The sequence below is a fragment of the Anastrepha obliqua genome, chromosome 2, assembly GCF_027943255.1.
Source record: "Anastrepha obliqua isolate idAnaObli1 chromosome 2, idAnaObli1_1.0, whole genome shotgun sequence".
NCBI lineage: Eukaryota > Metazoa > Arthropoda > Insecta > Diptera > Tephritidae > Anastrepha > Anastrepha obliqua.
The window spans coordinates 25,321,473-25,339,514 of NC_072893.1; the positions used below are offsets into that span (position 1 = coordinate 25,321,473).

An 18,042-nucleotide genomic window follows, 5' to 3' on the forward strand; every position below is an offset into this window, starting at 1 on the left:
AACTTAATTCATTTTTTGGCGATGAAGCTCCATCAAGGACCAGTGTTTATCGATGGTATGGTGAACTCAATCGTGGTCGTAGTTAACTCCAAGACGAATTTCGTGAAGGTCGTCCAAAATCAGTTGTTGTTCCGAAAACCATTGATGCTGTGCGCGAACTGATATTGCAAGATCGTCATGTGACCTATCGTGAGATTGAGACAATCTTAGGCATTAGTGGGACCAGCATACATTCAATATTGCATAAACATTTGACTGTCAAAAAAATTTGTTCGCGTTGGATCCCACACAATTTGTCAATCGCTCAAAAAAAGGCTCGTGTCGATTGGTCGAAGGAAATGCTCAAAAAATACGATCGCGGCGCTTCGAAACACGTCTATGACATCGTGACAGGTGATGAATCATGGATTTACGCGTATGAGCCCGAAAGTAAACAGCAGTCGACTGTATGGGTGTTTCAAGATGAGCCAAATCCAACAAAAGTTGTTCGCGCACGAAGCACTTCCAAGCAAATGGTCGCCTGTTTTTTCGAAAAAACTGGACATTTCGCAACCGTACCACTAGAACAACGCAGAACAGTAAATTCTGAGTGGTACACAACCATTTGTTTGCCAGTTGTCTTCCAAGAAATGAGGAAAACCAATCGCCAAAGACGGATCACTCTTCACCAGGACAATGCGAGCTCTCACACATCGGCACAAACAACTGCATTTTTGAGCACCCAAAACATCGAATTGATGGGTCATCCGCCGTATAGTCCTGACTTGGCACCGAATGACTTCTTTTTATTCCCGTACGTAAAAAACAAACTGAGAGGTCAACGTTTGTCGACACCTGAAGAAGCGGTTGTGGCATTCAGAATGCATGTTTTGGAGGTACTTCATTCAGAGTGGCAAAAGTGCTTCGACAATTGGTTCAAACGCATGCAAAAGTGTATAGATCTTCATAGAGAATATTTTGAAAAACAATAAAGTGATTTTCGATGATTAAAATTTGTTTTTGTTCTTTAATCCCGACATATAAAAGGCACCCCTCGTATCTTAAAAATATTGCGTGAAAATTTGTAGTGAGTCCGACAAATATTTTTCGAGTTATTCAACAATTAACGGAGCAGATAACAAAACTTTAAATGCGGTTTTCTCAAAACTATGTTTTTTGAACTGGTGATCACTGTAGCTTAAAAACCGCTTGGTAGATTTCAAATAAAATTTATACTGCTTTTGAAAAACACAAAAAACTCGTGCGTGATCGAAGGATTTTTATTTCCAAAAACTTCGATTTTTTTTAACAATTGTCGGTTTTTTCCTCGAAAATCTGAAAAATATTTTCTGAGGCTGCCATATTGTTAATTTTGAAAAAAAAAAGCTTCGATCAGGCACAAGATTATCTACTATTGTAATAAAACTAATTTATCTCGTGCGATTGATTTTAGATGAATCTCCAAGGACTTGTGATGATCACCGCAAGGGACTTCTGGAGGAACGGGATCCACACAAACAGCGATAACTTTTACAATTATTAATTTTTTTTTTTTTTTTTTGCAATTGACTAGCAAAAGAAATTACACCTAACCCCTTACTTAACGGCTTTAGTACTATAAATTTTTTCATAAATAAAAAAAGTCAACATTTTTTTACTTTGTTACATTTAGCATTAAAATTGTTTTTAAATAATAATTATTAGATACATTTTATTTTTGACTGGATATTATTATTATAATTTATTAACAAAATTAAAAATTCGTTAATTTTTTTATACTCATTTAAGATTGTTGCTTACACAGCTCTGATAAAAATGTTGATTGAAATTATGTTCACTTCATTGAGAATCTTGAGGAGTTCAATTGTGTTTGAGAAGACGGTTTCTGGTTTCTTCGAGAGCAGTGTATTCAGAAAAAATGTGCTTCAGAGTCAAAATATGTGGACAGACCGGGCAAGTTGGTGGTGGATTGCCTGTTAGACGGTGTTGATAGGTGCAAAGAGTGTGACCTAGGCGGAGTCTTATGAACGTTTGAATGTGCTTTTTTGAAACATTTGTTGGATAAATAGGCATCGTGAGTTCTCGATTTATGGCTGTGTAATGGTGGTTGAAATGAAACCAATTCTGTACTCTTACGTTGCGGATGTGGTTTAGTATAAATCGCCTAACATCTACTTTTTCAACTGTGTTCTTTGTTTTTACAGGTGTTGAGTTAGTCGACTTTGCGACACGATCTGCTGCTTCGTTGCCCATGATACCACAGCAATTTAATCTTTTGACCGTTTTCAATGAGCATATCTCTAAATGAATTGATTGTAATCGAGGCATGGGTTGGATTTTGGACAGCTTTCAGGACCGACAAGCTGTCGGTACATATGAGGACTTTGGAAGCGGTCTTTAACGCCATGATGATTGCGCTGCGGATGGCGACGGCTTCTGCGGTGAACGCAGATGCAATGTCTGGTAGTATTTGCATTTTTAGGGCGTGGCCAATTGTGTCGACAACTGCGTAACGACGGGATGAGTCTTTAGATGTGGAGCCATCTATGTACCAGAATGCCCATATTTCCGCTTCATAGCGAGTTTTACGTTCCAGGAATAACTGACGAAAGGTATCAACAGAAACCTGAGATTTTTTAGTCTTGTAAAACTGAGGTCACATGATATTTTTTTATAATCCATGGTGGGTGGGTTAAAATGCGGTTTCCCTCTGGCCAGGGTCGATTTAAATTCTTTACGGTCTTAAGAACTAGATGCAAGGTAGAGGAAATACTTTGGCTGTTTTTTGTGAGCCGTATGTGTTTGGTATCGTTGTCAATAACTGAGTCTAATGAAAATGTTATTTTAGGTGACTGGATATTATTGACTTCAAGTATTTTAGGATCTCAAAGTACTTGCAAAAGATCATTAATTATATGCCCGTTTTGCTAACTACTAAATTGTCAACTGAAAATAATTTAAAAAAGTTGTTTTGTATAAATTTTTTTTACCCTTTCGAAATAAAACACCTGCCACGAATATGACAAATACAAGTAAGTTCGAAATGTCAGCAAAATTACAACATTTCACTTAGTGCACTACGTGTCCGCCTGCATACGTAATGGCTTCGTAAATAAAAATATATAAATATATGTAATATTTATAGCAAACTTGCATTGAAAATTACGATAAACGCATAATAAACAGAGTTGCAGCAATGGAGTGCTAAAGTGCAATAGCCTCAATCAAGGCGAATTGCGTTTAGCGATGCAATGCAAGCAACTACAAATTGTAAAATTGTATATGGACTCAGCGTATACTTATATGTATATGCACGTATGTATGTATGTATATAATGAAATTTGTGATAAAACATAATCACAAACTCACACGAAGATGTTGTGCATTCCCAATGCTGGAGCTTTCAAAAGAGCTTTATTCGTATGTATTTGTGTAGCGCACACACAACAGAGTTGAGCAGAGCCAATAAATAAATGCGTCTGCCTCGTCGACAACTGTAAAAAAGTGGGAGTGGCGCACTAACAACCGCATCGCAACAGCTATTGAATAACTGCACCTACTTACTGCTGCCTACCACCAACAACAAACAACAACTGCAGTTAAATAAAAAGCTTTATCATTGCACTCACAAATAAACTCACATTCACACTCACTCTTATACTCACACACACAAATGCAAGCCGAAAATGTACAAATCGCGGTATGTGTGTGCACTATAGGGGGAGTACGCGCAGTGAGGTACGAATAATTGATAAGTGCACTGCGCTGTAGTGTGCCTCCATGACGGGCGGGTGGGAGTGGGTGAGTTGTTCGCCGCCAGCTGCTGGAGGTTGGTGTTGCATTTGTCATATAGCTTTGAAGCGATCTTGAACCAAATGCAGGTTGTTGCACTGTACAAAAGCTTTATTTCGCGCTCTCCCTCTCTCTCTCTCTTTCTCTCTCTTTGTCGCACACACAAAGCCGTATTCAGGTATGTAAGCAAACTTTTGTCACATGAGAACGTGGCCAGTTGGCGCGTTAGTGGTCTGAATTTGACTGACTCAAAACAAAAAAAAAAACAAAAGAAGAAAATGTATGGAAATAGTTTAAAACATTAGCAATAAAGGTTTTTGCAAAAAAAAAAGTCAAATTTTGATGCTGCTGCCTTATGTAAGAGCCAGGCTTGGAGCCTCTTGAACGCATTTACCACCAGGTGTATGCACACATATGACTTCTTGCATGGCGCTAGCAGCATTTAGTTGTATGAATTTCTGCGTGGCGGGAATCTTGACGGCGGGTGAAACTTGGTGAAAAAGTGCATATATTTAAGAATATTTTAGAGTTAGTTTATTCAGTCAGTTTCCCTTTAAGAATGCAACATTTGAATGCTCCTCAATTTTCATTGCAAAATATTGAAATTCTGAAAGAATTTCTTTCGTAGCATTTGGAAGTCGAAAAACAGACCTTCATTGAAAAAAAGTGTCTAATTTTTTATTGTAAGTTAAACGATTATTGAAAACCAAACAATATGGCTGCTAGGGAAACCTGTTGAATTTTGTGAAAAAATACTGAGCAAAATTTCAAAACGGTTGGTCCAAAAGTGGTCCAGTTGAGTTATGGCGCAGACGGACTTGGAAAAATAATAATTTTCGGAAAAATGCCTTAAAGTCGAGCAGGTATAGAAACTCGACCTGGAACAACGGACGCATTCGTCGAATTTGGCACAATATTCTTGAGATAAACAAAAAAATAATAAATAAATAAAAACAAGAGGAAAACAAAAAAATATATATAAAAAAATATATATAACAAAAACAAAACAAAATTAAATAAATATATATATATATATATGTATATATAAATATACATAAATAAATTAAATAAATAAAGAATTAAATAACACAAAAATTTAATAAAAAAAATATTAAATAAAAAAAAATAAATTAAAGAAATATATATATGGTAAAACTAAATAAAATAAAACAAAATTAAATAAAAAAAATGAAATAAAAAAATATATTAAATAAAAAAAAATGAAATAAAAAATAAATTATATAAAAAAATTAATTAATATAAATAAATAAAAATAAATTAATTAAATAAATTAAATTTAAAAAACATGTATAAAAAAGTAAATTAATTAAAAAAATAATAAATAAATATAAAAATTAATTAAAAGCAATAATGAATAAATAAAAAAAAAATAATTAATTAAAAATAAATAAAAAAATAATCATTAATAAATAATAACAATAATAATAATAAAAAAAAAAACCAAGCGCAAAGCACTGGAGCCAATGCAACGAACAGCGGCACTCAGAGTTGCTTCAGCCTATCGCACTGTCTCTTGCGCTACAGTCCTCGTGATCAACGGGGAGATACCCGTCGACCTCATGGCCCGGGAACGAATGGATGCGTGGGACTCCAAGAAGAAACACGTCATCACTAGTGTCGCGGAACGGAGACGCCAAACCAAGCTGCGGTGGCAAAGCCAAGGGAACACTGAATCGAGTGGCAAATGGACGGCGAAACTCACTCCAACAATAGGGAAATGGGCTCAAAGGAACTTCGGGAAAATGAACTTTCTCATCACTCAGTTTCACCTGAGCCGCGGATACTCCCGGAAATAACTACACGGATATCGTTCGACCAAACAGCAAAATGCTGAACCCGAGAACAGCTGAGATGCGTTTAAAAGATACATTGAAGATGTATTACAACAGTACAACAAAGTGAAACCTCACAGATAGAGACATAAGAGGAGCATGAAGCTGGCTACAAATATGGTATACCGAGACGTGAGTCATGCACACCGTTTTAGGCCCTCTCGAAGGAATGCAAAAAGTAGACCCGGGAAGGAAGTCTCTCCACAAGAGGAATGATTGTTTTAGTCGCCACACCACTCAACGCAGAAGACGACAGTCGCTGTAAGTTCGAAGGCATTTTGAACCCTACCTCACCCACCAAAAAAAATATAATAATATAAAAAATATAATATAATAATATAAAAAAAATATATATAACTTCTACTCAAATATGAACGAGACGGTATCAATAAAACGGTCCGCGGATGACACATGGCAAAAATAAATTTTTTGTTTTTTGGTAGGACTGTTATAAGCTTACATGGCAAATTTCAGCGTGATATGTCACATAGTTTGTTTTCTGTGCTACTGCAAACAAGTCAAGCTCGAGTGTGTTCTTCGAATTCTCTTTTATGACTTCAATTGTCTGAAAATGTTTTCCACGGAGCGGCAACTTGAGCTTGGGAAACAGGAAAAAGTCACATGGAGCCATATCAGGCGAATACGGTGCTTGCGGAACGATATTAACATTATTTTTGTTCAAATAATCGCGAACAAGACGTGATGTGTGAGCTGGTGCATTATCGTGATGCAAGAACCATGACTTGTTGTCCCACAATTCCTTCCTTTTAAGACGAATGTTCTCGCGCAAACGCTTTAAAACGTCTAAATAATATTCAGCGTTAACCGATTTTGCGTTGTGTGCGATTTTCAAGCACAATTTCCTTTACTTTTCCGATGTTTTCGTCGTTTACTGATGTTGCTGGACGACGTTCATGAGGCAAGTCTTCAACCGATGTACGGCCCTCTTTGAACGATTTGTACCACTGGAAAACACGTGCACGCGATAGAGCAGAGTCCCCATAGGTTGTCTGCAACATTTTTAAGGCGTCTGAAGCCGAAATTTTGTTGGAATACAAAAATTTCAAACAAATTCTTGGTTCAACTTGAATTTCCATCGTTAAATTCGAAGAACACACTTGAGCTTGACTTGTTTACAGTAGCACAGAAAAGAAACTATGTGACATATCACGCTGAAATTTGCCATGTAAGCTTATAACAGTCCTACCAAAAAACGAAAAATTTATTTTGGCCATGTCATCAGCGGACCGTTTATCTGCGTAACCAGACCGACCCGGTTTTATATTCGGCCAAGGACTGTCACTTCAGCAGCATTCATTCCCCGTTTATGTATGGGGAATGTTTATGCTGCTACAAAAACAACAACAATAACGCACTGTGGACATCAACGAGTGAGTCATATGCTTAAAAAACCACCGGATAGCATGACGAGAATGGCACTGGACTGGAGCCAGCAAGGGAGCAGAGGGAGCAAAGACTACTCGGAAAAGATCGATGTTACGCGAACTAGCAGATGCCGACATCACATGGGACGGCGGAAACAGAACAGCCTAGAACCATGTGCGATGGAAGAGTCTTGAATACAAATAAAAAAACAAAAATACTACATTAACCCTCCATTGGACAGCGTTTTAAAACCTTCTGTTGGGCAGCCGGGTCTGGTCTTTTTTTTTTTGGTCCTGTTCGAGGATCCTTTTTAAAAGGTTATGCCCGTTATTAGATTCGATATATAAATCGATAGAAAATAAAATTTTAGGAAGCTCAAGTCGTTAGCTATACAAGAAATTTGTTAAATTCAAATCAGAATTATGTTAACCCTTTCGCTACATATTTTTATTGCGCCATCCAAAAAATCCAAATTTTTGTCTGAGTATTTATTTTAGGACCAATACAAATAAATTTTTTTTTTTTTTTTTGTTAAGTGCTTTTTTTTTAATGTTGCCATATGCCAACAAGCTGCGAGTGAAAAAATATTTATATGCCAAATGACAGATTGAACATTTTTCTATATACTTTATTCAAAAATTGTTGAAAACATTTGCCCAAAATGCCTCAAAGATCTAAAAATGCAAATTACAAATTTCAGAGTGAAGTGCTATATGCCAGAAGGCTTTCTTTAAGGGGGGAAGCTGGTCTAGAGCGCAAAAAATGGGCATATTTTATGAATTTATTTTGACTCAACAAAGGAATCAATCGAAAATCTGTGAAATAGGTTTAATAATATAGCTTTCATGGTACAAATACAAAATTTTTCGTCTGAATTAATTTCAAAATGGCCGCTGTCCAGCAGTTCTCCTAAGGCACCTTTTTTTCTAGTGGGTCCATTGCCGAAGACGTAAACTCCTTAATTTTTGTCCTGGATCAAAAAATAAAATTTTTTTAGTTTCTATATAACAACAGAAAGAGACGTACGTAGGATTTTTTCGATATTTTGTTTTTTCGCGAAATGGTACACGTTTGAACAAAAAGTTACAATTTTCACTATAAAGAACGACATAAAATTGTTGATTAAAAAAAAAACTATGTAATATAAATAAAAAATCCTACGTACGTCTCCGGAGAAAGGTATTTCGAATGTATTGTCAAAATTTCGTAAGAATCGGTAACGATTTGTTCGAGTTATATTATGTCTTCGGCCAGTTTAAAAAAAGTGATTTCGAGAAAAACGCGTTTAAAGTTGAAAGTATTGTAAAATCATACCTGCGAGGCACTGCCGTCGAATGAAAAATTTGGGCATTTAGACATTTTTGCTGGCATCCCTCATTTGGTATATTATTTCTAAGACCCTAAAGCACCTTTTAAGACAAAAAAAAATTTTTCGATTTTTTCAAAATTCTAGACCATTTTCCCCCCTTAAAAATGTTGTATTACCGATATATAATGGGCGGTTATTATTTATTTTATTTCTGTTTAACCATTAAACTTCAATTTTTGAAAATATGTAACAAAAAAGTTGATATTTTTTACAAGAGAGTGTTGACGGCCTTTTAAGGTTTACTGTTGCCATATGGCAACAATATCGCGAAAGAGTTAAAAATGAAAAGGCCAGTCTGGCCAGACCCGGGTGCCCAACTGAGTGCTAAATAAATTAGATTGACAATATCTGTACAGGCTTAAAGCTGATTGACAACATATACGTATGAAGAACTGGCTGTCACTGCCTATTACCAGACACATACATATACATATCTATGTAGTTATGTACGCGAGGCCACACAGTATGACAACCGACGATAAACCGGCAAAAATGTGGAGAAAACAAGTCGTAAACAAGAATTGTGTGTTTATGCGCACATACATACATACATACATACATACATATACATTATAAAAATAAATATATATTTAAAATAAAAGCACACACCCTTACACGGATGTGCTTACTTATGTATATTTTTATATTATATGTATATATGTACATCAAAAATCCCCCAGCCTTGTGCGCACCGTCCACAGATAAAAGTCATAACAAAAATTGCGCAGCAGAAAATTAAGTTTATAAACGTGCTGAAAGCAGAATAATGCAAATAAACAAAAGGCACATCAGGTTGAGCGAACACAAAAGAAAAAAATGAAAATGAAAATATAAGAAACATAACATACAAAAATCAAACATTCGCAAAAACGAGACGAACAAAGTGGCGTATTCGTCGTCGTCGTGACAAGTTGGGGCAAATGGAGGACGAGCAACGAATCAACAATAGCAACAAATTGCCGGTAAAATAGAAGCAGAGAATGTATACAATGATTATGCAATCGCTGCGATAATAATTACCACTACAACCGCCATAAGCAACAAAAACAAATTTGTATGTGCATGCGCATGTACAAGTAGCTACATAACTTTCACATACATATGTATAAACATAGGTGTAGTATAGTACAGAAGAATTGTTGAGTGATCGAAAGAGAAAATGTTTAATGGCTCTTGCGGCTCGGCTCGACTTAGCTGCGATAGTGTCAGAAGTAAAACTATAATTTTTTTTATTGTTCCACTAAAATTTAATGTTGACAGCAAAAAGTAATAAAAATGTATGGATTTTTTAAATAGAAACAGAAATTCTTTATGCTATAAATGTATGTTTCTATGTGCGTATGTGTATGCACTTCATCAAGACAAATTGCGACGCTATTGACAGAGCTGGGGGTCTCTTATGTAAGGCAGAGATAGAAAAATGAAAAATACCTAGTGAGCGAATGAACAATGAACGAAAGCAAAACGCCGGCCGGCCGGCCGGTAAATGCAAGCCCATATATAAATACATTTTATTGCATCGCACTAGAACACACATTTGTATTTATTATATTTCTCTATGCACTGCGTTTGTGTAGCAAAGTAAATTGCATTAATTAATGCATATCAACAAAACGGCACAACGCGAACAAACAAAGCGCTTGCTTGCATTAGCTCACTGCACAAAAAACCCAGCAAAAAAAAGTGCTGAACAAATACGAAGTGAACTGAAAAAAGTATACAGAGCCTTGACCAAAAGTAATAGGCACCGCGCAAAATTATAAGTAATTTGAGATGTGGCATACAATGAATGCATTTAATAACTATAGCACAGGGGCTTATTGGCAAGTTTTGACAACTTATTTGCTTCTTATTTCATTGTAATAATTTTTATGAAAATATATGTGGTTTATTCTCGTACAAAAACTATGTAAATCCAAGTTTAAAACTTTGTGCAAATTAAAAAAATTAAATGTATAGACTTTTATAGAAATTTCAATAGATAAATATTAAAGAGAATTTTTAGAAAATGTTAACGTATCTATACAGTTTTGTAGTCCATCGAATTTTGGCATAATAAGGTGCAAATGTTTAAAATGGCTCAAAAATCGGGTTCATTTCTGGCAATTTTTTTATAAAAAAAAAAAAAAAAAAAACATATTAACCCCTTGAGCGGAAATGAAGATTTTCTGTACTAAATTCGAGTTTGACGGGCGTCGTTTAATGTTTAAAATCATACGAATTTCTTTAAACTTGTAAACATAAAATTATTATTTGTTATTATTATTGTTGCACATGGTCTTTTTTATATTCTAGCTAAATTGATCTTAATATAGATAACGGTTTCAAGAGTTATTTTATAATAAATCCACTCATAGAATTGCGCTAAATTTAATTGCCTGCACGCGTACTATTCTTCTAGATTTAATCGGAGGGCAAGGGGTTAACAGAATTTTTAGGAAAATTTCGCGTATGCAGTTTTCGAGCCCACGGAATTTTGGTATATTGAGCTGCAAGAGTGAAGTGGTTCAAAACTCCTGTTCATATTCGAAATTTTTTTTTCCTACATATTTTTATAAAACAAAGCCCAACTGTTTGAAATTACAAACAACTTCATTTTCTTTTTGAATGTTTTGTCGTTGAATTATAAAATTGCCGAAGCCCAATTTCATATTTTCTTGTATGTTTCCGGATCTCAAAAAGCAAATCGAGTAAATCTACAAAGCTTGTGAAATAAATGTGTAAAACATTTAGGAAAGTCTGGAATTCATATTTTTATTTATTAAATTAAATGTAAAATAAATTATAAAATTTAATAGTTAGCTTAATTTCTTTTTTTTTAATAATAATTTTAGTTTTTTTTTTCGCGGTACTGCAATATCGCTTCAGGACGGAAAAACCCCTAAGGAGGTAATTGAAAGATGTGCCACACAGCCTGCTTAGAAAGACAGCCCTAGCACATTCCTCAAAACCCTGTTGGTGGATGTAGAGATCTATACGAAGTACAGAGAATGAAGGAGAAATCTGCCTCAATATGCTATTAGATATGTCCTACGGGAGATTGCCTCCAGAGGCCAACGTCCTTCAACGTCCTAATAGCGCTCTGTGAGCAGCAATGGATTGAATTTGAAGATCAACGGAATGAAAGTGTAGAATGACGTTAAGGGTGGCAGTGGGATATGTTATTCACACCCCAGTGATGCCAATGCATGCACTCCCACTAATTTAGTGGTGTTCTTACAACATACGGCATCACGAAATTATTGCTTTGCTTATAAGTTATTTTGTAAGTTGTCCGGTTGATCTGCGACAACTTTGCGTTCTTTGCACTTTAATAATTTTTATGTAAAAAAATATATTTTTTTCTCTTTATATATACATACATATATATTTTTTTTCCTTTTATTTATGTTTTTTTTAGTTTTTAGTTCATTTTTTTATTATCTTCTATAATTTTTTTACTAATTTTTTTATAATTGTTTGTTATTATTTTATTATTTTTATTACTCTTTATTATTTTTTGTATTATTTTTATTATTTTTTAATTATTTTTTTTTTTATTTTTTTATAAATTTTTTATAAATTTTTTATTTATTTTTTATATTTTTATATTTTCTATTTTATATTATTATATTATTTTTTATTACTTTTTATTATTTTTTTATAATTTTTTAATATTTTTTAATTATTATTTTTTAATATTTTTTAATTATTTTTTTATTGTTTTTTAATATTTTTGTATTATTTTTTATTTTTACTTTTCTTTATTTACTAACCTGAAAAAATTATTCAAAAAATCGATATTCGCATTTGTTCTCATTTTTAATAAATTTTTTATAAAACTTGTCTCGATTGTTCTTGCAAGTCAGTACTACTTTTGTCAGGTTTGTTTGATGATGATGAAAAAAAATTTAATTTACATGAAATTTAGAAGCAAAACTTTTCCAAAAGAAACATTGTCGAAAGGTATTCAAACATACATATAGACACACACATACACATATGTAAATCTGCGGCTGTTTGCAAAACAAACAACTTAGCTGGCTTCAGCAAGTTTTGCTTTTACATTAATAATTCATGGATCTTTCACAAAAACATCTAATATTTTTATGCAAATTTTATTCAAATAGCTTTCTAAGCTGAAGCTGCAAATGATTAAATATTAATATAATAGTTTAAATATTGCATTAAAATTCAAAACTGTTGTTGGTGCTCAACAGGCATACAATTTTAAGTCAATTTAAGTTGTTTTGCCAAGAGTCCACAGTTGTTGTGTATATTTTCAAGATAGAAATAGACTAATTTCGGTATTATAAATCTAATCTATTTCTGTCGCCTTAAAACACTCTCTCTTTCCCATGAGAAGAGGTGGAAAAATACGTTTGTGTGTGCGTCGTATTTATTTAGTGCTGCTCTTAAAAAATCTGGCGTTTTTCCAAACCGACGCTTATCGGCACGGCACAATATATTATTAAAATACAATCCTAATATAAGCGGCATAATAAATTTCCATAGTAAATTTGTACAAGAATAACAGCCGTATTTGCTAGAGTGCGCGTTTGAAGTGGGTCACCGAAAAAAACGTATCAGTTGATGTTTTGCACGTAAACACGAATGTGGCTACCCTGCAGGAAAACTCTCAACTATGTCTACACATATTGCGAGCATTGTTAAAATAAAATAAAATGTAAAAAATTTGGTACATAAATGGTCTTGGAAAATTTTACCATTTTCCATTTTCTTTGACCTCCAACTCAACATCCAACCTCTCTCAACTACTGATCGAGTAACTTCATGAGCTCAGCGTGTCATTCCCGGTAACCTGATGTGAATTTTATTAGTCCCAGGTTTAAAGCGCTCTAAAACGAAGTTGAATTATCACCAGCAAATACTGAGAGTTCTAGCATATGAAAATGGTCGGTTCTGTAGACAAGGCAAAGAAACTCTCAAGTCATATCGGGCGAAAGGCCGCATTAAACGCAAACGCAAGAAATGTTGCGAGGAACAATTGGCACTAAGTAGTGCGGAACTAATGGGTTTCTCGCCGGGTCTAAGCCACTTATAGCAAATAATGATAAGCAGTTGAGTACCAGTGGTGTTATCACCCCACTCCTACTGCTGCAATTATGTAGCCAATGCAAACGTACTCATCTTATCACTTCAGACATTGAGCCTCTAACACAAAAGTGTGTGTGTGTTTTTGTCTTTTCAATAAACAATGTAAACTATTTTTGGCGCAATGTACAACAAATGTGAGGAATTGCAATACATTGCTTAGAGCGCTAAAGCCACCAGCTTACAACAATCGAATAGGTATTTAAATATTTTTAAGGTAATTCTTTTAACTTAGTTTGGAAAAAGTGAAATTTGGCAACTTACCTAGAGGGCATATTACATAAAATCTTATCAGTTATAAAACCAGCACGATTGCACCGCTCTACAAGGCGATCCAATATTATATATGCAAGAGGCACATCCAAGACAATGTCAGCCATGTCGTCAAATACGCGCAGGAAGCCCTGTGGAAGGAATTAGAAATAGGCACTTATTTTCAGAAGTTTAGACAATTATTTGGAGAAATTTAAGGTAATTGGAAAAAAAACTGATTTTATTAAAAAAATGTATATCTATAACAAACAAAATATAGATTACGTTGTGAATTAAAAAAAGTTTTTTTTATCAATATTTCAGGTAGGCAGAAAAAGTAAAAACAAAAACGTTATTACTTAAAAAACTAAAATAAATAATTATTATTATTACAAAAAAAGGTTAATTACAAAAATTATTTAATAAATAAAACAAATTTACTAATTAAAAAAAACAAAGATATTTACAAAAAAGCGGTAATTAAAAAAATGTTATTTAATTAATTTGAAACTAAAAAAAGGCTAATTAAAAAAAATGAATAAATAAAAAAAGAATAATAAAAAAAAAGAATAATAAAAAAAATATAAATTAATTAATGAATTAAAAAATATTAATTAACAAAAATTAATAAAAAAGATTAATTTAAAAAAAAGATTAATTAAAAAAAAAAAAAAAACAAAGCAAAATGGTTAATTAAAAAACAAATAATTTAAAAAAAAAATTATTATTAAAAATTTTATTTAAAAAAAATAAAAAATGATTAATTAAAAAAAATTCATTTTAAAAAATTTAAAAAAAATATTATTCACCAAAAAACAGAATTGTTATTAAAAAAATGTATTTTGTTAAAGAAAGTTTATTTTAAAAAAATTTTATTTTAAAAAATTTTATTTTAAAAAATTAAAAAAAAAATTTATTCACAGAAAAAAAAAATGATTAAAAAAGGGTATTTTGTTAAAAACAAATTTGAATTCAAAATTTCAGGTAGGCAGAAAAAGAGTACAAAACAAAAAGATTCATTCAAAAAAAATAATGAATAAAAAATATTTGCCTTTAAAAAAAAAGAAATAACCCTAATCGAAAATAATGTTGAATTGCCCTTCAATTTATTATACATTTTGATATTTTCGATGCAACTAACTTTTGCGAAGGAAAAAAGTTGTAAAAATTTAACATTAAAAAAAATTTCTTTCGTACTTTTTATGTAAATTTTTGTCTTATTAAAAAAATTAATTAAAATAAAAAATAATTAAAAAATAAATAAAATAAAAAAAAAATAAAATAAAAAAACAAAAATTAAATAAAAAAAAAATAAAAAAAAACAAAAATTAAATAAAAAATAAATAAAAAAAAAATTTAAAATACAAATAAAAATAAACAAGAAAAAAAATTTTAAAAACTGCCTTTCTAATCCTGTTTTATATTTGAACGTAATGTTAATTTTTATGCTCATTTTCGTACTTTTTATGCAACTTGTAAAACAAAAATATGTTTAAAGAAAAATTTTACTTTTTTAAAACGTCACCATTCAAATTTCTTAAGCAATCTGGCCCTATCACCGTTAATGATGTTAAAATATTTATTTTTAAAAATGCGTTTCTCAAATTTTTTTAAAACTGTTTTGTTGGTGTCGAAAATTATGTCAAATCTCAATTTTCTAATACGTTTTGGTATAGGAAAGTATCAGAATTGTAAAAAAAAAAATATTTTTAATTTATATAATTTTTTTTTTAATATAATATCGTTTTTTATAATTTAATATCGTTGTTTTCTTTAATTTTATGATTTTCATTTTTTTTTAATTATTAAAAACGAATATTTTTTACTGGAAGTGAAACGAGAGCCAAACGCAACTTTATTCTTGACTTTAAATATAAACTCATTTTAAATCGTTCTTTTTTTTTAATACACACACACATCCCGCTTCCTTTCTTTAACACACAAATTCGTTTAATTCTGCACAATTCAATTACACACCTGTTCCATGCCGGCTGGTAACACCAAGCATGCCTGATCCAATGACTTGAGTAGCTCACACATGGCTTCCTCAGTTGTATGGCTGAGGGATTCAAGTGTCATGACAATGGCTTCATACACCAATTCATGATGGAAATGTGGTACTTCGAGTGCGCGTAGACAGCGATGTGCCTCTTGTATGTCACGCGATGACAAATACTCCTTCAATAGCAAAGTCATCTCCTTGGTAATGGTCTTGACTGGTCGCAACGGCCCGCCCATGCCCCAAACATTGTCCAAATGAGCCCATCCCTGCTTCATGTGCAGTAGGGTGTCAGCCCGACGTATAGCTGCGGCAGCTTGTTGACTCTGCGCATCGAGATCAGTCGGCTTTGTGACGAATTTGGGTGGGAGGCAGTCATCGGCGACAGCACGTGCGAGAAAATTGCCTGCGAATTGTAGTAAAAAGAATACAACAAAAAAAAAAAAACATGAATCACAACATATTTAAACATTTCACTCAAATATCATTATTTTAGACGCATCTGGCAGCATCACCAACCATTCCAACTTACCTAGTATGGTAGGCGCGTCTGGCGTATCCAGTGTCAAGTCAGGCAAATTATTCAGCAAAATTTCGAACCCTTTTTCGATATCTTTGCCGGTTATCACGCGTCCATACAAATCGGAAATTAATACCGAAGTCATTTCACGCTGTGAATCCTTATGATCCATTGATATCTCTACCACAACGCTTGTCACATATGGTCGCAACGGCCCAGTAAGTATTTCATCAAAACTTACCGCCACCTCATCGGTACCGCCGTGCTCATAATACTCCAATATAATAGGTTCAGCTTTTTTGAAGAATTCTTCCGGAGTCATCTCAGGAATAACCTCGCGCAGCTCGATGTTCCTGTCATTATATTCGCTATCGTAGTTGGGATCATTCTCATCCTCAACAATCACATCACACAATTCGGAACCGAACAGACCCCAAACGCCTTTACCACCGGCGCCACCCTTCTTCGGCAAACCACGACCATGGCCGTTGCGCGAACGTCGACTATTCTTCCAACGACGATGTGGCACCACATAGCCGCCAGCAGTTCCATTCATAACAGCTATAGCTGAACCGGTAGCGCCATTTGTTTCGCCACGACTATTTTGTCGGTGTATAAGACGTCTGGCCCTGCGCTTGATGCGATCATGGCCATCACCTACAGGCAACGGCTTCTTCATGTGCCCATTCGTAACTTTCGGCGACCCAGAAGAGCCGTTTAGCACAGCCTGCTGCACATCTTCGTTAAGCTCACGCTCGATGGAGCTTTCGCGTGAGCTCGTATTACCATTTTGCTGAGTGGTTTCGGCCTCCATTTCTGCTAATAGAAGAGGTTTAACGCTTCCCAAACTTTGCCTGAGTTGTATGTGTGTAGATATTTTTGGGTATGTATGTATGTCACACACAAATTGTACTGTTATAGCAGGTGCTTAGAAACCCGTTAGCTAATTGTACTCAAAATGTGCTTTAAGGTGGAGTTTTTAAAAGCCGCAATGTCGTACGTTTAGGGCCTCACAATGGCAATTTAGGAATCCAGCCTTGTTGCTGAAAAAGAGAAAATAGATCAAATTATTTGAAAAGAAAAGGCAAAATATTTATTTATATTCAAAAGTTATTATTTTTTCATTATTTATTTATTAATAAAAAGAAAATTGTATGCAAAACTTTCAAAAAATGAAGATCAACTTGAGAAATCACTGTGGAAAATTCCCTAGTTTCCGAAAGGACAGTTGGATTTTTATGAGAAGGTTTGCCATTACAAGCGGCTATTTAAAATTATATAATAAATAACAGAGATTTCCAATATTTGCAGAAATTTCCTGATGAATCTCATCGGTCCCTAAAGTTGATATCCGCCACCTGATTTAGAGTAGCTTAAAAATAGGAAACTTAAAGGAAGAAATAAAAATTAACTAAAAAAAAATTTGTTCCGGACCGAACTTTTATTCGCCTACATTTTAGTAGAAGATAATTTGGATTCTCTGTTAATATTTGGAATCGTGGTCCAACGAGCTTGACAAAGGTAGTGGCAGTCCATTGACATCGGAAACGGATGAAAACATCAATAAAGTGAGAAAAAAAGAGCTAATCAATAACCACAAATTAACCAACGAAGGGCTGTGGCAGAGGATTTGAACATTGCTTATGGATCCGCTCAGCACAATGAGATTAATGGTTTCTGTTTACGCCGTATTGTTATAAAATTGGTCCCCAAGGGCCTGGATTTCATGCAACAAAGGGAGCGCGTTGATACCGCCAAAGTCATGATTTCCAGGGCTAAGTCCGACCCAACATTCATC

The 18,042-nt window shown here is 33.6% G+C and overlaps 1 protein-coding gene across 4 annotated transcripts in view; it reads right to left on the reverse strand.

Annotated features, from left to right (window-relative positions):
- Positions 1 to 18,042, reverse strand: part of LOC129239269 (programmed cell death protein 4) — a 72,718-nt gene that overhangs the window by 15,660 nt on the left and 39,016 nt on the right. For all 4 annotated transcript variants that reach the window (XM_054874643.1, XM_054874645.1, XM_054874644.1 and 1 more), the window contains 3 exons: positions 16,257 to 17,287; positions 15,703 to 16,130; positions 13,738 to 13,877 (listed from right to left, as the gene is read on the reverse strand). In XM_054874643.1, the coding sequence (XP_054730618.1) occupies positions 13,738 to 13,877; positions 15,703 to 16,130; positions 16,257 to 17,058 (1,370 nt within the window). In that variant the 5' untranslated portion in view covers positions 17,059 to 17,287. The remainder of the gene's footprint in view (positions 1 to 13,737; positions 13,878 to 15,702; positions 16,131 to 16,256; positions 17,288 to 18,042) is intronic.